The sequence below is a fragment of the Dryobates pubescens genome, chromosome 16, assembly GCF_014839835.1.
Source record: "Dryobates pubescens isolate bDryPub1 chromosome 16, bDryPub1.pri, whole genome shotgun sequence".
NCBI lineage: Eukaryota > Metazoa > Chordata > Aves > Piciformes > Picidae > Dryobates > Dryobates pubescens.
The window spans coordinates 14,720,957-14,743,095 of record NC_071627.1 but is presented as its reverse complement, the minus strand read 5'-3'; the positions used below and the strand labels follow the sequence as shown (position 1 = coordinate 14,743,095).

General features: G+C 36.1%; 1 protein-coding gene across 3 annotated transcripts in view; it reads left to right on the top strand.

Annotated features, from left to right (window-relative positions):
- The window catches only part of GABRA1 (gamma-aminobutyric acid type A receptor subunit alpha1), a 43,413-nt gene that overhangs the window by 1,952 nt on the left and 19,322 nt on the right, over positions 1–22,139 (top strand). For all 3 annotated transcript variants that reach the window (XM_054168327.1, XM_054168328.1, XM_054168329.1), the window contains exons 2-6: positions 763–850; positions 4,553–4,665; positions 14,426–14,493; positions 20,033–20,253; positions 21,889–21,971. In XM_054168327.1, coding sequence (XP_054024302.1) covers positions 777–850; positions 4,553–4,665; positions 14,426–14,493; positions 20,033–20,253; positions 21,889–21,971 — 559 coding nt within the window. In that variant the 5' untranslated portion in view covers positions 763–776. The remainder of the gene's footprint in view (positions 1–762; positions 851–4,552; positions 4,666–14,425; positions 14,494–20,032; positions 20,254–21,888; positions 21,972–22,139) is intronic.

The window sequence follows — 22,139 nt, the reverse complement described above, 5'->3', positions numbered from 1 at the left end:
GGACAGGAGACATTTGGAGAGGAGGAGAAGGCTGCGAATGCAAAACCATTTCATAGCAGCAGTCAGAGACTGGTAGAGATGTAGGAGATGGTGTGTAGGTTGTCAGCACATGGTTTGATTATGAATTGTACCTTTTAGTCCAACAAAAATACTAGTGTGCATTTGTAGCAGCAGATCAAAGAGTCACAATCTGATCATTTTACTCCTCTGATGCTAATATTTCAGGGAAGAGAAGAATAGTAATATCTGTGGAAGAAAGTTGTTTCCATCACATCAAAGCAAAGCAGTGGCTGTGAGGGAAGCATTGCTCTGTTACATTACCACACACTGACAACTTCCAAGAGGTTTGGAAGGACTCAGCCTGGTTCAGGTCAAACAAAAACTAGTTACTCTTGGTTATCTGGAAATCACATGGAAATGCCTCTTCACATTTTCAGCACAGGAGGAAACTGAGTAAGAATTGCCACAGAGTTTGGGGACAGCAGGTTTATCTCATAATTGGTTTTGTTAAAGTTCAAGAATAATGCAAACAAGAATACACCCTTACCGCAAAATAAATCCCACCCTAAGCCTCCTTGTCTATGAGTAGAAGGTAAATAAAACAGCCAAGGCCGTGCTCCATTACTCTGAATGACATGAGCCATAGTATTGTGAGGTCATTGCCTGACATTAAGTTATTCTGCAGAAGTTTCCAAAATCAGGTATTTTTTATCACAGTACCTGTTTTAATGCAGGGGACATTGATGATTATTTTCCTTCTAGTTTCAGAGCCCACCATGAAGAGACTCCTGGTGCTTTGCGACTGCCTCTGGGCCTGGAGCCTCCTTCTGAATGCACTGACTGAAAGAAGGTGGGAAGATGTTTTTTAATTCACCAAGACATTTTAAGAACCTTTAATTTAATATAGCAGCATGAAACAAAGACTGCATGGGCTGTACTACTACTAAGTGTATCGGGGGAAGTTAATCTCTGTTCAAATCCCAGTTAAATCTAAGGGAAGACTGAGAGAAAACTACAATTTGTTTGCATAATATCTGTTTTTCAGTATTGTGAAGAGAAAAAGGCAAAACCTTTCTGAAACAAATTGAAACTAAACTACCTCTTAAACACCTGTGCAATGATTTCTGCTCCTATATAATGACACAAGTTTCTTTAGAGGGGGAAAAAAAGGAGGGGGGAGGCAATTAAGTGTTTGGCTTTTTAAAATCTCATTCAGATGCTATTTACTAACTTTAGCATCCCTGGAAGCAGAGGCAAAACTTTTACTTTCTTTCATGGGCAGGACTGTCCTAACTTAGCTGGTTTTGAAAATCCAGAGTGGACTTGAATAGTAAAGGGAGACTGCTTGGATGAAGAAGAATTTTGTAGCTCAAATCTTGTAGCAGGTTATGTTTGAATGATCATTATGCCCTGACTGTTTATAGAATATATGTTAAACCGATAATCTGAAAATAGCATTAGTAACAATTCACAATTGTGCAACACTTCATCTAACAACTTGTAGGTTAACTAAAGACTATAAAAGCAGTTTGGAGTATACTTGAAGTAGCCTGCAATTCAAAAATCAGTAGAGATGTTTAAGAAGACTCACTGATATATTCTGGATTTTATAAGTAAATGCCCTGACAATAATGCTACTTAATGATCAAAAAGCAGTAGAAAGTTTGTACTGTCAATAGTGATCCATGAAAGATGTATTTCTACCTTGATCTCCGTAGTATTTCCTTATGCATTCACAGCTATAGATAAACTTACCTTCTGACTACTTTGAAGGTTTGAAGTAGAGTGGAGTGGGCAAAGGGTAAAGGTTCATTTGCATGAGCATTTCCTCTTAAAAAATATTTAAAATGTAACAACAAAAATGGGTGATTCACGTAACAATTGCTGTACTGAATAAACACAACATTTTAGAGGCAATTGTTTTGATAATGTATTAAGAAAGGAGACTTTTTAAGTATTTATGAAGTACTTCATCAGGCCTAGCTAAAGAATTTTCTAGAAATGTGTTTATGATATAGATATGTGTACAAATATATTTGTACATGTATTATATCGATAATGTATGCATGTGCATTCTCAAAGTGAGAATTAAAATGCGTTGGACTGGTGTTTAAAAATTATATGGTGTGTCACTATTATCATGACCTGTAGATGGAGTTAGTGCACAGTTTTTATTATACTGGGGTTTCATGTGCAAACACAATTGCATTCAGTCACTTTTCCCTCAAAATGTACACACCTTACATGAAATATATCTGTTTCTAGAGCCATTTTGTCATAGTAACTTCCCTTGCCTTTTCTTCTGGAGTGCTGTTAATCCTTTATGATAAAAACAATTGATGAAACAGATGAAGTGTTCATGATATAGAAAGACAGCCTTTCCATATCATTCTTCTTGTCATAAAAAAGCAGCATTAGGATTATGTGCATATGTGTGTTTGGAAAGAAAAATCACAATCCCTTTGGAGTTACATTATCCTTCATATGTACATAAATGTTCAGATTCTTCCTGTTGTGATTCTGTGCCAGTGAAAAGCAGCCCTAACGGTGCTTTTTACCTCTGATAAAATGGTGGGAAGAACAGGTAAAGGGTACTGACAAATGTGACTTCCAGAATGGAAGCAATGTATTTTGTAACACATCCTTTCTGACTGCACTGCCACTAGTCCATCTTCCTGATGCCTTTTCTGCAAACGTACTCATTTACGTCCCGCTAACATTTCTGAAGTGTTTTTATATGCTTTTGCCACCTTAATCCTGATGACCTTCCACTATCCTTGAGATATGTATGTACAGCAGCTTGCTTCCTGACAATGAGTGTTCGTATAAAATTTGATCCAGTGAAAAGTCCTGGGCTGCAGTTCTACATAAGGTGTATGAGGAATGATCTTTTGAAAGATAATGCTTACTGGAGAAAGCAGAACAACTTGTTATTTAGTGGCATACAGAATGCATAAATGAAAGAAATAGGAATTTCTCTATGGTATGAAAAATAATGATAAATCAGCCCCCTTTTTTATTATTATGAAACTTTATGATATGGCAAGAGGAAATTAATAGTATTTTTTTATATCTGCTAGACATTTTGTCTTCTTCATTAGAAAGAGTCATTTATTAAAAGAAGCCTGACCATTGTTTGCTTCAAAGTCACATCCTCTTGAAATAAATCAGAAGTTATTGAAAGTTCTATGAGTGTCACTTCTAAAACTCATGCAAATTTGTAGTGTTATGTATTCAAACCTGTATTGCAAAACAACTTGGAAGCATTTCTAGAGTGCCTGGATCCAGATTATCTTTCCTCCTTTTCTCTGTATTTGAGTGGAATGTATGTGTGGGATACACAAAGTTTGTTTGACTTATGCAGCTTGTAGAAAATAATTTTGTGGTTACTTTGCTAGAACCAGATTGTTTCATTCAACAGTATATTCCTCACAGAGACAGCCTTTGCTGGTTAGAGCAGGAGCAATTGGCAGGCCACAGGGACCCGCTTATTGCTGATGGCTGTGTGGATAACAAGCCGCCCAACGGAAGGATCATTTTTGTGACTGATTCTAACAAAAGTTTTTGGAACTACACTGCTTGTCTAGTTCAGTATCAATGTGTGTGACAAAATGATGTCTTCGAAAGCAGTGTTTTTGGTTTTAGTCATGATGACTATGCATGTTTAGAATGGAAGTCTCCCAACAATGAATGAAAAAATGTTACTGTGTTTGGCTTTAAGACAACTGTAATCTATGATTAAGGGAATCATCTATGACAAGGTATTTGATAAAGGTTCTGGATGTAAGAAAGGAAATTCTAATGTCATCTACAGCAGACAGAAGCCACAAAGCCCAAGGATTTAATTTTGATTTGTATTGATGGATGTAAGATTTTGATAGCTAAGTTCAAAGAGCATTATTTTACCCTTGTTCAAGCAGAAGTTCAGGATCTTTTGGCTGAGTTAGAGATCCACATTAGGGATCAGTAAGCAAAGTTTTATAGACATGAGAGATTTCCATATCAACAGATAGTGTAAGGAAAAGTTGGAGGTATTCTTCCAAATCTTAAGTGCCAAAGGAAAATGGGAAATAAAATAAAGCACAATTATATGTTGATCTATGAAAATGCACAGTCACATAAAGAAGTCATCTTTGAGTTAGCTTGTACTTTCAGTGCTTAAGTGTCAGTGTTCTAAATTCTTGAATCTGTGTGCAAAACGTTTATAACTATTACAAATTAAACTCATTGCCTTTTTCTGACAAACCAGTCTTTTCCTGAGGAACTCAGGTATTAGAACGTTATAACCATTAATGAATAAGGAGATAGATGATCAGTTCCTTAGTGTTTATCTGCTTCATGTTTATAAGAGGCACAGATCTTCTATGATTATACAATTTAAGAAGAAAACATTTAAGAGAAAGAACCCTATAAAGCACTATAATCATGTTGTATAGAAGAGATTTTGTGACCATAAACCGGTATAAGCAAGATTAAACAGCTTTTGGAATTACTGTCTTCTAAGGCTATTGGTAGATTACTCTTCTTCAGTGTTAACTATTCTTTGTTTCAGCTATGGACAAACCTCATCACAAGATGAACTTAAAGACAACACTACGGTATTTACCAGAATATTGGATCGCCTGCTGGATGGTTATGATAACCGCTTGAGACCAGGACTAGGAGGTGTGTTTGTGTTACAGTGTTCAAGGTTACATATTAGATAAAATGCAGTTAAAACAATGTTATTTTCCCTTAATATACTTGGTTTAGTTCTGCTTATATATAAGCGTGTAAAATAATGCTGATACATAATATCCATTGTTTCAAGAATGTCATGTCTTCTCTATCTTTCACATACTTGGTTTTCTCACATTTAGACCCAGATAAAGACAAGAATGGTTCACAATTCAAGATGACCCCTGAATGTGTGTTAAAACTTTGAATGTATGAAGAGTAAATGCTAACAAAATACGACCTGTGGCCTGACAACTGACAAGTTTATGAATCAGGCCTAAACAGCACACCTATCACTATCCCCATAAGATAATTCGGGTTCAAATGTGGAAACGTCACTCAACCTTAGTCATAAAAGTCTCAGAGAAGTTCCTAAGATGTTTTTCCTTCTTAGATATATCCAGATTTGTTTCTGCAACATTTTGTCTTCAAAGCTTGGTAAAAATGTCTTTTTTCTGCTCTTCGTGCTGAATCCATAAAAAGGTAGAAAGCCACATAGCAGTTACATCTTTATAAAAACACTGTTATAAACCGCACATAGCCTTTTATCAGCATCCTTATGCTCACTCTTAGGCTTGTTCTGTGGTGACACAGTCCTAAGATTTGGTCTTAAAAGCTTGTTGTTCACAAGCACAAATCTATTCCTTCCAATTGCATGGAAAGGTTGGTGAGTTCCCCTCCTGCTTTTGGTCTCTTCAGGTAAAACAAACTTCAAACTGTTTTCATAGAATAGCTCTCAGAAGAACTGTATTATATGAACAGGGTATTACCTTAAGAAGTTTTAGACCATGTCCTTAAGATGAAAGAGAAGGTAATTAAAAGCAAACATTTTGTGGTTTGAGGTTACTGTCTTGTAACAGTGAATTGTGAGCCAAGTTTTTCCATGTTTTGACTAATTTGACTTCAAGGAATGGCTAAAGATAAAATGATGTTTATAAAGTATTAATTGACATGTTTCAAAATGGGTTGATCTGTGATTTTTTGTGTGCACTTGCCAATAATACACAACAAAGTAGAAATATTTTTTTACTTTCATCTACCAGTACTTTTGCCTTTTTACTTGCAAAACCTTAGACTAGTGTAGAAATAAACACTCCTTAATCTATGATTAATGCAACTGTACAATTCAGTCAGCTATTATATCACAGTAAATAAACATAGCAGAGAAGGCAATAAATGAAACTCTGTAAACTGTGTAGAGTCTGGTATGTGACTACAAGAAAAATCACATAAGATGATTTCTTATGTGAATTCTGTAGCTATTAATATTTGTTTAACATCTACCAGGGGAGCAAACAAAAGGAGATGTAAGAAAGAGATTTTTCTTTCATTCTCTGGATTGTAGTTTAGAGAAGTCAGACCATCAGTATAGAGTCTAATGTATGTGTGTTTATACATATGTTTCTGAAGCCAGACTTGAGGCATATACTGGGAGAACAGGTCTATATACCTCATGAAAGGATCATCTGGTCCAGTTAGAATTTACTTCTGACAGAAAGATTGTTAATGTAACTGCTTCTATAGGAGGAAATTAGCGTTTTCACAAACTCTACTAGCCATTTGCATCACTACCAGTGAAAAGCAAAAATGAGCACAGCACAGCAAAGGGAGCATGGGAAATATGAAGTGGAGGGAAGACAGGAAGGGAGGAGTTTTGTCTAAGCAAGTGTTAGAGAAGTTTGAATAATCTTTGGATCTCTCCTTTTCTGAATTGTGTTGCATGTTCCTAGCTGTAGCCAAGAACCTCAAATACCACAATTTCTCTGTATACAGCTTCATACTCAGTTCAGCAGAGTAAATTTAATGTATTTGTTATAATTGTCAGCTGCCAATACTAGTATTAAGAGTACCAGGACTTTTTAAGAAAAACCCATGTCTGATGAAATGTTGGGCAATAAATTATTGTTTAATATCCATTATAGTAAGAAGCAGTTTCTCTCTTTTGACTGTTGAGTATTGCTCAACAGGGTTAAAGTGGGGACAAACATGCAGGGCAATGTTTTCAATTAAGGTACCAATTTGTAATAAAGGGTTTGCTCAGCAATTTTGAAATTCACCTTTTGCAGAATCCCTTGCTGGGGTGTCTAAATATGAGCTAAGAAGCTCTATATGACTCAGTTTTGCCATATTTGATATAGACACTTGGTATAACGGGGAAATGTATTCCAAAATACATAGAATACATAGAATAAATCAGGTTGGAAGAGACCTTCAAGATCATCGCGTCCAACCCATCAACCAATCCAACACCACCTAAACAACTAACCCATGGCACCAAGCACCCCATCAAGTCTTCTCCTGAAAACCTCCAATGATGGCGACTCCACCACCTCCCCATACGTAGACATATCTAGTGAGAAAGCTGAACCTAAAAAGTAGAGTATTGTTTTTGGAGTTGCAAGTTCAATAGCCTTCAATTATAACATGATATGTTGCTGGAAATTTATTAATGTATCTGGAAGAGCAGTGGTTTCTTATTCTTCCTCTCATCAGTGACGGCTTCTTATTACAAATTTAAATCAGGGTGCGATTTTTATCTGCTCTAAAGAGCAAATAAGCAAGGTGCTGATATAACAGCATTTTTGGACAGAAGTAGGTCTAAAACTCATTAATTCCATATTAGCTGTAATGTAGCTATCAGAGAATTTAAGAGACCAGGGTCCCTCACAAATATGTTGATATATTTTATGCTGCTAGGCACAATGTACATCTGAGCACCACTAATTACACTGTAGCACTCTTCCAATTATCCAAAATTGTCTATCCTGTTCTTTCTGTGCCTTCTTAGAAACAGTAGATCAAGTAAAACATCATGTGGTACAGTTCCTTCCTTCAACAGAAAGGCATATTGCAGAAAAATCACTGCTTGTCCTGGTACGACCTCTTTTTCTATAGTGCTGTGTTTCAGATATACACACCTACAGAAAACAGAATTCCACACCTACAGAGAACCTATTTCTCTCCCACCCATGGAGGAAAAGGTAGATGATAGAGTTTCCTTGGTCACTTACTTGTTTCTCCTTCCTTCTGATCGTGTGTGCACATGAGGAATTCAGTGAAAAAATTACTGAAAAAATTATGATGAGTTGTGAACAGGTGTTGATCTTTCTCTACTAATAGGCCTAATCTCCCCCTTTATGATGATATTCCTCTATCCCAAGTTTGCAAACTTCCTATTAGTGTTTCATTGTTTGGTAGAAATATCCCGGTGAGGGAGATGAAGCACCAGGAATCCAGAAACGAGCTCCTGGAGAGAGCTCATTACAAAGGTACATTGTTGGTGCTGTGCTATATATTCTTTGGGAAGCCAGGTTAAAAGGTGGAGCATTAAGGTAATGAAAAATTTAGAGCTGCTGAATTTTGACTCACTCTTTCAGCATGCATGGAATCCGTGCTAGATTAATATTAAGTCCTCTCTTTCCATTTTTAGAAGTATCACTTCAAAAGGAAAAGTGAAAACACAGTGCTCCATAAAGAGTATGGGAATGAAAATTATTTTTCATCAGATAACCCAGTAAGGCCGTTTCTGAAATGAAGTGAGCAGCCCTGCATATTTTGCCATCAAGCAAAGAAGGAATTATTTCTCATTAACAAGAATATAAAAAAATGGAGTTGTGACCCGCAGGGAAAAATTATAGTGATTGAATATGCTCATGATTTAAAAATGGCATTATGTCTAAAATGAATCTGATTTCTCTTTGAAAGGAACATGCAGCACTATGTTATGCATTGGCATATTTGAACCTCTTATCAATAATTATTGATATAAATTATGTTATTTAGATGTTTGCCTCCTTCATTTGTGGGCATAGTCACTTAGTCAGAGATTGCTAGGAAATAGCATCTGTTGTATTCATCCATAAACATGGACAAATAACTACATTTAGAGTTATTTGTGCCCAGAAAACAGAACTTTCAAAAATGAGCGTAAAAATGTTCTGAATCACACGAGAAGATGCCTACTTACTCTGTGAGAGGATAATAATTTAAAAAAGCAAGGAGGAGGAATTGCAGAGAGTAACATATTGAAGATGAAAAAGAGGAACTCATGTTAGACATTAAGGGGAGAAAAAGAAGAGTGAAGTAATTTAGGTAATAAGATGATTTTCTGGATCCTAGAACTAGAGGTGAAGAAAAATAGACTAAATAACAAATATGCTGTTCTCTTTACAAATCTACAATCCTGAACAAAATAAAGGATCAGGCAGTGCTAGAAAGGAGTCAAACAAGGAAGAAAATGTACCTCAGTGCTTGGTGACCCTTCTTAGTAAACCACCATATCTAGAGTGGGAGTTTAAAAGAACTGAAAAGTTGTAAAAAATGGTAGAAACTGTAATTTCCTCTGAGAATTGATGTGCCATTGTCTTTTGTTCTGTGTTGTCTTTGTGTGGGCAATACAGATGAGTCCTAGGATGCCACCGTGGCAAACATAGAGTGCCACAATAGGTGGGCTTCATGGGGCAGGTTGTATTTGGTGGTGAGAGTCATTAACATGAAATCAGAGTGGAGCTACAGATTTAAGACTATGAGCTCCGCTGTGCACCCATCCTCTAAATCTAAGGATACCACATGATCTGTGACCTTCTAAATTAGAATAATTTTAAATGTGGCTCAGCCCTTTGAGAGAGGTTTTGTGATAGAAAGGTTGTTTAATACAGAAATAAGACCAAGAATGGGTTGATTAGGCGGGCCAGAATCTTCCTAAATGAAATGCTCTTTTATAGTTGGGTTGAATACCCAATAGATCATCCCATGTAGATTATGAACACTACTTTAGTATTGAACAGAATTATAATTGCTTTATGCTATCAGCAAAAGCTATTTGTTGATCTCTCCTGTGTGATGCTTATCAAAATTGAGTGTGACTGTCCTTAAGTGGAACGTCAGTCCATCTCAGGCAATTCATTACTTCCATAGAGTGCTCATATTCAAAGTGATGGGAAATAAAGCTGACAGTATTATGTTAATTAGCTTTTAAAATGCAGTTTTATAAATACATTATCTATAAATATATTATAAACTTACCTCTTGATGATTGAGGTCCCAATGGAAATTGCTGCATTTAAACTCATGTCTGAACTAACTTTAAATTCAGGGAAAATACCATTTTGCTCTGTATGTGTAATAAATGTAATGGAAAGAAAAAGATTCCCATACTGGACCCCTATAGAGTAAGTGAAGAACTAGATGCTATGCTTAACTCTTTAAAAACTGAGAAGGCTGATTTTGGTCTTTTTTTCCACTCTGTAAACACTACTGATGTAAAGAAAAAGCCAAAGAAGACCTTAGGAAAACTGATTTAATACAACAATAAGGACGTAGGGAGAATATGAGCAACTTGGAGTTGTTAATTGAAATAGAGAGAGCTGCCATGACACTGCATAGCACTCAGTAAACCCCTCATAGCAGCACAGGCTGTAGCTGGGTAATCACAGGACAGCTCGCTGTTCTCCCTTTTGATCTCTACTTTTGCAAAAGCAGCAGCACAGTATTCTTAGGAGTGTATTTGTTGTGGTTCTTCAACCAAAATAATTCATAGGATGCAGCCAGGGTGATTAGCCTACATGACTTTCTCCAGTAATAACTGCGTAGGCTATACAGGCATCTAAGCTCTTTCCATTCAAAATCGCAGAAAAAGTCTAGTCTATTTTAGTAATTATAGCATTATAGCACACACACACAAGACATGCAGGAGGAATAAATGCATTATATATATAAAAAAGATTAATTTAAAGCACTGAAATATGCAATTTAGAGAAGCCTTGTGCTCACATACCAGCAGGTCAGAAAGGGAAATAATTAATGTGTAGTTTCCTATGATAAATACACTTGTATCCTGCTATTTAAATAATCTGTGTTTCTTATTTGGTTCTTAATTTGTAATCCAATCACAATTCTAGCAATAATGAGCTCCCTGGGAGTTTAAATCAAAATATTTATTGTTATCAGTTTTGAGAGTTTACATTAGTGTAGCATCATTAGCAAAATACAGCAGCTGTAAACAGTGAAACTGCAGTAATTCACATCAATTGGTGCTTTCATAGCTACATGTGTATCACATGCCTGAGGCTGTGTTCCACCGTGTGTAGGTGTGGTACTCAGTTGCTGGTTTACTGATCATTAACTACCTGGACCTTATGGTTGCCTTATAGTAAAACTAGTAAGTCATTAATGATTCCCCTGTTTGGTTTGTTCTTTGGTGGAATTGTTACATGCTTTACAGATGGTCCTGTGTTATTCAATTCTGGTTCATGAGACAAATGTTATAGTCAAAAGAGATGTTTAACATGGCTTACAACAGAGGGATTTATCCTCAGCAGTCCAATCAGCTCCTGACCTGACCTTGTTGTGTTCAATGACTTAGAATTTTCTCTAGTTCCTAGGGATATTTAGAAGATTTTGAATAGAGCTTAGGATTTTAGGTTCCTGAAAAATGCATTCTGAGCATTTGAAGCACAGCTTTAGTCTTCCCAATGTAATCAACCTGCAAACTGAACATGGTTAACCTTGATTCTAAATATATATCCCAACTGTATGAGTAAACACATGTTCTGTGCAGGAGTGACTCACAACTTCTGAAGCTCTTAACAAAGCACAGTTGAATCATCTAATTAGAAAGGCAGTAAACAAAAAAAAAAATCAGATGGCTTTGGAGTGGATAATCTTTTTCTATATGTTCATACACATTTTTTCATTGCTCTTGAAAATGAGGTATGTATCAAAGCAAAAAGAAATAATTTGGTGGTATGTACAGTGGTTTTATCTGGATTTGAAGAGACCAGGGATTAGATGCTCTTCAAAAGTATAATTGCTATGAAGATAACACAATCTCTTGTGAGTTCACAACCTGAATTTTTTATTATTACTCACGACTTACATGCCACTTAAGTTATCTTCAATGCTATATAGAAATGAAAGGCATCACACAGTTTTCCACTCCCTTGGAAATCTTTTGTCTTCTGGCAAAAGACTTCAGTTTCTATTTCATGTTTTCAAAGTGACTTCCTTAAGCTTCAACCTTTCTTCTATGGCCATGTATCTCCCAAAACTATAATCCAGGATACCACTACATGATATACTATGTGTGCAAGATAAATCACTTTGAATTATTATATTAAATAGAGGCTAACTCAGATCTGTGGCTCTGAGTTTACATCATTATGGAATGAATACATTGCGCCTGAAGACCTTCTAGCATCTTCTACCTCCTAATGACATCAGTGGAAGTGCCTCAATGGAAAGCAGATGGAAAGATGAAGAATATGAAAGATCTTTAAGAGTCATTTGCTTTTTCAGTACATGAAGGGCTAATATGTTTCATGATTATTTTCTCAGTCCTAAGGAAAGGTGATTCAGTAGCTGGAACTGAAAGATTTCATTCAGCTATGTTTTACTGGATGTTGTGAGAACTTCATGTTCTTTTTCTGCCAACTATTTTATACAGGACCACAGCCTCTTGAACTTTTGTGAAAATGATGGGCTGATGGGGAGAATACTTTTCCTCCAAGCCATGTAATTTTTAGACAACCATGTGCTTTTCCCAGTAACAGGTTAAATTCTCACTATGAACTTGTTTATGTCCAGAGCAAAATAGATGTTAAGAGAATACTTACAGTTCTTTAAGTCAGTTGAAAGCCACATGGTAATTTCACCAGACAGCCAAGGAAGAAATGTCACCTATCCAGTGCTTTTGTTGGTTGTCACTGTAATTTATCCATGTCTGCCACAGGTATAAAGAAAGAAAAGAACACTATTAGGCAATTCGGCCACATCATAATGTTTTAGGAATAATACATTGGAAATACCATTCTTTGAGTTTTTTTTGAGTCCTGGAGATAACTTTTTCCTGCTAGTTGATTTTTGCATTAACTTGCTAACAGAATAGAGTGCATTACTGGAATGACAGTAGAATCAGATCTAATATTACATTTTGATTATTGCTCTCTTTAAGAAGGAGATACTTTATTTTATTTTATATATATATATGTAAAACCTTTAAATTAAAACTGCTTCCATTTATATCTATTTAGAAATTGTAGACCTTTTTGAATGACAGTTAAAAAAAGGCATGTGTATTGCAGGATACTGATTGTCATTAGGACTTTTTCATCAGGTACAGAAACGTATATACCTCACTTATCTACTGTCAGAAATTTCTTGTAAAATGGAACAAATCATATTTAACTGTCCAAAACCTTTTGAGATCAGAAGGTTGCATTAAATTATTTTTTCAATTATATTATTTTACAATGCAGATAGCTCCATATGGGTATTTCTTAGACTTATGGAAATTTTTTTCCTGCCACAATTCTTTTGCTTACTCTGCATGCACTTTTGCATTAGCCTCTTTTCTTTAGGATTACTTTTAAAATTCCAAATTTCTCAATTCACTCCTTTTTTTTTGAAAGTTATTTGAGAAATTTATCACTCCTTCCACATTTGAAATTTCATGCTGGCCTGTATAACACGATATTAAATGTACTCTGACTTACGTCACTGTAAATTCTGAAAGCTGATGGAGTAATCACCACTCTATACTGTTTGGATTTATGCCTTCAGGTGGTCTTACTCCCTGCAGCTATATTTAAATCAACAGAGTTATTTTGATATGTACTATGCTGGGTGAATATATTGATCCTAGAAAATACCAATATGATCAGAAGTGACTGATACTCTCTGTCTGTACTTGTAGAGGGGGAAGAGAGCAAGGGGTAGGTTAAGCTTGTGTGTTTCTCAGTGTGTTTCTACTTTTAAGAGCAGATCTGCAGAAGCCAGATATTTGTCTTGTTCTGGAGACAAGCACGATTTTAGGTGTCTCAGACTCAGCATTTGAGACCACTATAAGCATTAGATTCTTCTGAAGCAGCCAAGGGCATTGTGCCAAGGAGCATATTTACATCCTTGAAATCATAGCGATGTCTAGCTTTATAGTATAACATACATAAAATCAGTGTTGTGTACATGTTATACCTTGGTGAACTATTATTTATACTAATCTGTTACTGAGGCTTGTAAAGCAAATGTGGTAGTTTAAGGCAAATCTCATGCTAGTGTCCATATAAGTTATAAAAGAAATGTAAGACATGTACAATCTGTGGTGTATAGACATAAGTAAAATTTGTAGTTTAACTGATGTTTATTTGGAAAAAATTTAACTCCTTTTTCTGTATTTCAGTTAAAGGTAACACAGCCATTTATAGCTCAAGTGAATAAAATACCTGCATGTTTTTATACACTGTAATCTATTTCCTTTCTCTCTTTTTCTTCTGTATTCTTGTGTCTTAATACAAAATACATAATTCTTAAGCCCAAGGTTAATTATTAGAGACCTTCATTCAGCTTGCTTAGAAATGTTGAGTAGCCAGTGAGACTTTTGAGTACTGTGTAAAATACTCAACACTGTTTATATTGTCAGACGAGAAGATTAATCAGAGTCAAAAGATTTTCACCACAGCAAACCTATGGCTACTGTACTGTGGCATCACAAACCATGTCTCAAAAGGCCCTGTGGAAGCACTGCAACAACAAAAAATGTTGCTGATAGTATTGACTGTGAAATTACATCTAAAAGCAATAAATTATCAGGACTGATTTTTAGAATGGCTAATCAAAGCCAGTAATTTTTCTATTTATTATGAGAATTGGTAGTGGTTAGATCTAATGAAGACTGTTGATAGACACTCACTGTCCTAATTTCCTGCTTCATCAGAGCGTGTAACTGAAGTGAAGACTGACATCTTCGTCACCAGTTTTGGGCCTGTTTCAGACCATGATATGGTAAGTGCTAGCCTGTATTTCCACAGCATGTGTTTTGTCTTGTCTTTTTTTAATTGAAGGATGAAAGATCTTGTAATAACTTGTTTACTTGTTTTAAGGCTGGGCTTTTTAAAAAATCTTTGATTCCAAAATGCTGTGAGCTTTTATGTGCAACCATTCCTGCTACCTGTGACTCCATTTAAGTGCCCTGAAATTAGCAGCCTCAGTGACTTTATTAGGGTGTTTTAACAGACCTTATATTTGCTACATAATGTATTATGAAATGCATTAGAGTTTGGATCTCTATTATTCTGAGGTCCTTACTGGCACACCACTGATCCAATTTGCTGAGAAAGATCATCATCTTAAAATGCAATTAACACTTATGCCTACAGTGTGACATCTGTACTGTCTAACCTGTATTTTTATATTAAAAGCTACTGATCAATGGGAAGTGACTTTCCTGGGTGTTGTCTGCTGAAAGAGAAGATTAATGAGAGAATTAGTGTCACTTCTTTATGGAATGAACATTAAAATCAAATTGCTAGATAACTGCAGGGGATGGAGAAGTTCAGAAAACTGAATGAAGATGTTGTGAGCCCTGGTCTTAAGAGGTATTAAAAAATAGGTAAAAATACAGATAAGGTACTGTAAACTTTGCATAAAAATGAGGTTTTCACAAGCAGGTTGCTATTGACAAGGAGAGACTGGTCTGCACCTACTAGAGCCTGCTGGATCCTTTGTGAGGATGAATGCTAGAAACATCCCCATTGATTTCAATAAAGAAAACAGTTCAACCTTGTAGCTGGCTACATTTAGCTAAATACATTTACCAAAAGAGGGATTAAAAAAAAAATTATCACAGGAGAGGACACAAGTTCCATTTTTTAGCACAAAATTGTCAGGTGTGTAATTTGAACTAAAACTGTAGGAAGACCTTAAACACAAAGTTACTACAATTTTCTAACTACTCAAAAGAATGTTAAGGGATGGAGTAACAGAAAAGTAAATTTTGCAAGAGAGTTTGTTTTCCTGAATGAACTTTATGCAAAGACATCATTTGCCTGATTGCTTGAAAAACAGCATTCATTAAAACTACAATCTAATTTATACTGCAGCTGATGCCATGATATTTAAATGAGAAAGAATAGGTTGGGCAGCAGGGAACAAACATTCTCAGAAGACAAGACCTGCAATGTCTACTTACTAATTTAGTAGTGGGAAAATTCCTTGGATTAAAGATTTGTGGAAACCACTGACAATCCACTATTTGTATTCTATTAATTGGTCCAGCAAAACACTTCATCTTTCATTGCCATTTCTCTCTCAAAATGAGTAATCACCACTGGCCAAACTGAAAGCTTGGAACACAGCCATGTGACTAAAAATATACACATATTTTAAAATGTAAAAGTCTTTGAATTAAAGTCTTAGCAGCTGCAGTTTGTAAACGACCTGAAGTTGCTCCATTTTTGTAGATACTTGTCTTCTTGGGACATGTCTCATGTTAATTTCCTGAAAATAAATGTAACTTAAAGTATTGGGCTGGACATAGGTGCTTGTGGGAAAGGAACCAAAAAAAGAGTGATAGATATATGCACGTGAAAATAATGTTTTGTACTAATATTTATTAGAGTTGTTCTCTATAAGGCAGCTGGCTAGGCTAGTCTTTTCTCTCTTGAATCAGATTTACTAGAAAACTCCAGTAATGAATGGAAATCTAATAAATGGGCGTGGATGCTTTCCTACATGTAGACATAATTTGAGAGTAACTGATATGCATGCTGAATTACTTGGGACTATATGACGTTTGAAGTTCAGCATCAACTTATGCTTTGTAGTTTCAGGTGATTTATGCAGAGTGTAAAGGTAATTTGACATTCCTAGGACAAACTGATATTTGTGTAGGATTTGGGCTTAAAGGAAGATTAAAATATTGAAACCAAAAATAATCTACTTTCAGAATTAGGAATAGGTATATGTGAAACAAAAAGTACTGAATTCAGCTCTAATTCTGTACAGCTGAGTGACTGTAGCATAAGTGATTACTACCTACGAAAAATATCTCAACAGCAATTAAAAACTCATGCCACATTGTTTTTCACAGAGGTAAATAGGAGAAAGAATTAATCACTCTCTTAATAAAGTGTCTGACTAAGAAACACACAGGCAGGTGTTCATATGTTTTGAAAACTAAGGTATTACAGAAAGCATTTGTGTAAAACTCCTACTCATCTCCCATAGAAAATAATGTGTGTGCAGCTTATACATGCTATTTTGCTTAAGGAAAGGAGTGTGAAGTCAGAGGCAGAGAAAGATAAAATTATGACCTTACCAGAATATAAAGTTTATGTTAATTGCAGTGTATGTTCAGTGCAAAGTCTTCTGTGCATACTACAGATTGGTTGTAGACACCATCATTTGAGGACTACCCCACATTTGCTCCAGTGACGCAGATCTACAGTGAATGTAGACTGGACTGTGAATCTGGTCACAGGGAGGCCTCACAAGCAGCAGGACTGGCAAACTGAGGGAACAATGTGCTGCTGTCAGAGCCCAGGACTGATGGCTGGGAATTGCCAATGAGCTATTCCAGCTGACACCGTACGTTATGAAGCTACAGCCACAGTGAGACATCAGCATACCTAGACCATCTGTTTGCAGGAATCCAATGAAGCAGTTATATAGATAGTAGGTTGATATATCAGGGAGTACATGGTGTTCCTACCCACTCTCAATACACTTTTTTAAGAGCAGCATAGACATAACCTGTTATTCTATAAAGAGAACGTTTTGGCTGATTCTTAAGCTTGTGAATAATGTTAAACAGGAGAAAAGCATTTTAAATATTTTAAAATAAAACCATATTTTTTTTTGGCAAAGAACTGTGCAGGTTTTCAGGCATGCTGTCTCAGATGGTGGATTGAACTGATCAACACATAGTGGGATACTTTCATGGCTGTCATTTCTTTGATATTTTAAAATGTATGTTATCTGGAATAAGAATCAATTTACAATTAACTGTTGTCCACAACGACAGAACTTCCCCCCCCCCAGTAAACCTTCATTCCCACTGCTTTTCTGCCTTAAAATCTTCAGGAACAAATTTCTGTCTTGCCATCTTCCTGCACAGCACCTCATCTGATGTAAAACAGTGTGGTCTACACTGTGACTAAACAGGGAGGGAGATCAGAGGATTAAATTACAGAATGTTTAAGTCAAAGTGTTATAACTGTTCAATACCATACAATTTACTGCCAAAGTTTACACAGAATCCTCCTTTCTTTACCTGTACCCTGAGCAATGAAGAGTCTTCATTGTGAAGAATTCATTCCAATTTTCATCTTGCTCATATTTTTGTGTGTAGGCTACTGCTCTATCACATGGTTTGGAAAAAATCCTCCGTTGCCGTGTTTTGTATGGCACCCTCCTGTAAAAGAAAGCCCTAATCAGAATATCTGATGACTTAATCTTAAAGATCAGCTGTCTGTAAAGATTCGTTTAAGGACAATTATTGTACATGTTAAAGCTAAAGAGCTGAGAAATCTGATCCAAAATTAGCTCATCGTATATGGTCTGATGGCCTGGGATAGGGAACAATGCAGTTTGTGCCAGCTGTGACCTGTCAGATGCATTTTAATGAGTTTTTATCTTAGACTGTAAGGTCCCTTATCAAATCTCAGACTTCATGTTCTTTTCCAGCATAAGAACCTTGTGATCATACAAAGTGAAGAACCAGACTCCCATCTCTCAACCTGTACCACCTCCCACTCACTCACCTCCTTCTTTGCAGTTGAAAGAGATAAAAAGGGAATAGTTTACATGCATGCTGATATGATGTCACCTTCTGGGCATGTCTTTTACCTTCCCATGCGTGTAGGAGGAAATTTTCTTTGTAGCTAGTAAAACATGGAGGAAATCCAATATTTTAATGCTATCCACTGTCTTTTAAACCTCCTTCTCTCCCACACCTGGGACAAGATTTTGCATACAGTTCAATCCAAGGCCCCAACCCAGCAAAATTGTGAAGCCAGTACTTGGCTATGAGCATGCAGCTGCTGCCACTGGAGCTGAACCAATCCAAGCTCCAGCATCTCACTGAGTGCATGACTGAAAAAATGGGAATACAATTAAGTATGTACCAAAATGGTTCACGATTCTGGGATGTAAATAAATTTAAAAAGTCCTCAAACACCAGAACTGGCATCAAACTCCACACGAACCCAAAGTAAGAACACTTAATAGAATTACAATATTACCATATCCATGAGAAATTTATTTAGGCATTTCATGCCCTAAAACCAGGAAAAATACACCACCAATAAGATTCACCATTCTTCCTTGCTCACTGTTGCACAAGGAATAAACAGCTCACAATTGCTTGCATAGCATTGCCATTTGCTAAAAGGAAAATCAGAAGTCTAAGGAGTCTGCCACAGAAAGACTTTAGATATTTGTACCAGAACCTTGCTCTTTACTAACATACTGCTCATGGCAGCTCTCTTCCCAATAGCTGTTTGCGCCTTCACATTCAGGAATTTCCTCTATTTCAGGAGTTGCCATCTCCATTGGCTGTAAACCTCATCAAAGGTTCAGTTTCTCAGCCAAAACATAATAATTCAGAGTGATTTTGAACAGTGTTTGGGTAGCTAGTTTTGATATTTTTCTCAGTCACAGCCATCAATGATGGAAGGGGCAGGATTATGCAATACTGAACTTCCATGTCAGAGTGGAGGCTCTCCCTGGAAAAATCCTGCTATACAGCATCCACGGGAGCTTTTAGCATTTTAACCCCACATACATCACTATTTTATCTATAATATTCCTTTTTCCCCCCTCCTAATTTCACTTTCTCCCTCTTAACTTTGTTCCTATTGTGATGTAACAAATAATTCTTTCATTTCACAGTAAGTGTTCATTATTTCGATTCTCCGCATGTACACTGAGTCAGCCGTCTTCCCCGTTGGCCCAGTCCTTGCATAAGTGAACTATAATTCTTGGTCCAAAAGCTGTCCTTGGCTTGTGTCCTCTGTAGTCCATTTATTTGGCCCAATGAGCCATTCCACATCTCATGACCACATAATTGCAGTGAACTGTGAACTTTTTGCAGGCTGACTACATGTTTATGCTAATGAGACACTTAGAACAAAAGGCTCTGGCAAGACCCTGTCTCGCCAGGCTTCTTGCATTCTAAGAGACACATTCTTCCTCTGCTACACATACTGGCTAACTATCCACAGCTTCAAATTACAGTTTTATGGAAGGTGAAGGAAAAGTGAGAGAAGGGTGAATTACTTTGTTTCCACTATATTATCTCTCAAATTCTTGTCTAAGTTTTGATATACTGTTCTCCCTAACATTTATTCTGTTGAACCCAGTGTGATATTGTAACTGTTTAATAACCAGCTTCAGTTAGATTTGTTCAGAGAATATGTTCTGATAATTACTAATTTCACTAATAGTCATCTTGCTTCCAGGAACGGTAAGAATATTCTTTTCAGGTTCTCATATTGCACTCTATAGTATCACAAGTGTTTCCCTTTCTTCTGAATTGATGTAGGAATACACTATAGATGTATTTTTCCGCCAAAGCTGGAAAGATGAGAGATTAAAATTCAAAGGACCTATGACTGTTCTCCGGTTAAATAATTTAATGGCCAGCAAAATTTGGACACCTGATACCTTTTTCCACAATGGAAAGAAGTCAGTGGCTCATAACATGACAATGCCAAATAAACTGTTACGAATTACAGAGGATGGGACACTGCTGTACACAATGAGGTGAGCTTAAAATGTTGTATCCTTCATTTAGACTGACGACTTGATTCATTAAAGCATGGTATTTTCCAAACAGGAAATAGGTTCCTTTCTTGAGCATAATTTGATTCCTGCTTAGTTACTATTTTCAAAATAGACCTTGGAATGATGTATAAACTGAGGCATTTGCAATGTTTCTCTTCCTACCCTCCTGTTATGCTACCTTTACACTCCCTGGATATGTCTTAGTGCTAGATTTCGAAAAGGTACTTATACTATAAGGAATCCATCAGTTCGCAGAGGACCTTAATTTGTAGTTGCTGTCAAGACTTCCATCATCAAAGTCTAACACGGCCTGAAAGTTTAATATAATACAGAGTACTGAATTGTGTACAAGGGTCTAATCTTTACATCCTATAGAAAACAGATTCTAAGAACTAGCAGATGCACACAGAATTCATTGATCACTCTTCATATTTCTTGTGCTTGGGATTATGGAGCATGACAGTTTATAAATAGATATTTCTTGTGCCTTTATACAAGAAAAACAATTCACTAAAGCATTTAGAAACTCAGAAGAAAAGATATTTTTGTGCTGGAACCACTTTTACTGGAAATATATTATTCTTTTCATGGATAACTGAACTTTTGCTATCCAGCTGTCAGCAGAGGAGTTGAATAAATCTTTTTAAAATAATGATAGCACGCAGTCACAGAAACATTCTGGATTAAGTGACTGCAAATTAAACTATGGAAAAGAATGATATGTTGTCTCTACAGAGCTATACATCCCCCATTAATGTGTCCCATGGACTCGAACAAAGTATAAAGTGATTATTTTGACAAAGTCAAGATGGATAGCTTAGTATGTAGGTGAACACTGAGTTTTATTTTGATACATTTAAAGATTTTTTGCTAAAGCTGTACAAGTAATTGGAGAAAACAAAATCTTAAGGCTTTTAGGAGCCCATTAAATAAGTTTCAATTTATCTTGCAACATCTTTCAAGAGTGCCTGGACTAGGGTAGAATCTTCTTGGTTGGTAGTTATACAAGACCAGGTCAATTCTTTTTGTCTTCCTAAAGGCTTTGTTGTTAGGGATTTAATCTACAAGAGCACTATCTTGGCAGCACATTGTTCACATATGACCATAACAATTTCTATTTGCTCACCTTTGCAATTGCCTTAATGCAATCTTCTGCCTACTATTCAAGTATTGTTGTTCATTCCTTGTTGATGTGTGATATGTGACTGGTTTAGTTTATTTAATCTTTTTTTTTTGAGAAACTTGTTTGCACCCAAGCTGATAGCAACCAAATTATTTCAGCAAATGTCTGAGCATCCAAGGTTGTCCAGTATAATGATGGCAGCGAGGAAGTGATTTCAATTGCGGTTAGATTTTAATCCTCACACCAAGTTAGAAGTCTGAGCATGTCTCTACTGTACAGTGAAACATGGTAGAGCAGCAGAGGCAGTCACACTGCTGTCTACACATGCCAGTCAGCACCCCCAGCCAGATAATTCAGGTCTTCTTCTAGCTGCTAATAAACCACACAACAGATATTATGCTATATTTATTCTATGTGTCTTAATAGAAGTCTATTTGCTATTTCTATGAAAACAGAATAAATGTGTCCTTTTGCTCATTAATCCATTATAGATTGACTGTGAGAGCAGAATGTCCAATGCATTTAGAAGACTTTCCTATGGATGCACATGCTTGCCCCTTGAAATTTGGAAGCTGTAAGTTTATTTTAAATTGAGGTTTCTCTCTTTTTAGGCCACTTTACAAAAGTATCTTGCAACTGAGAAAACCTCAAGGTTTTAATCTTGTGTAATTTTGACTTTTTTTTGGCAGAGTTGTATTTTATTCTTACATATATTTATATTCAATATAACAAATCTCTTCTG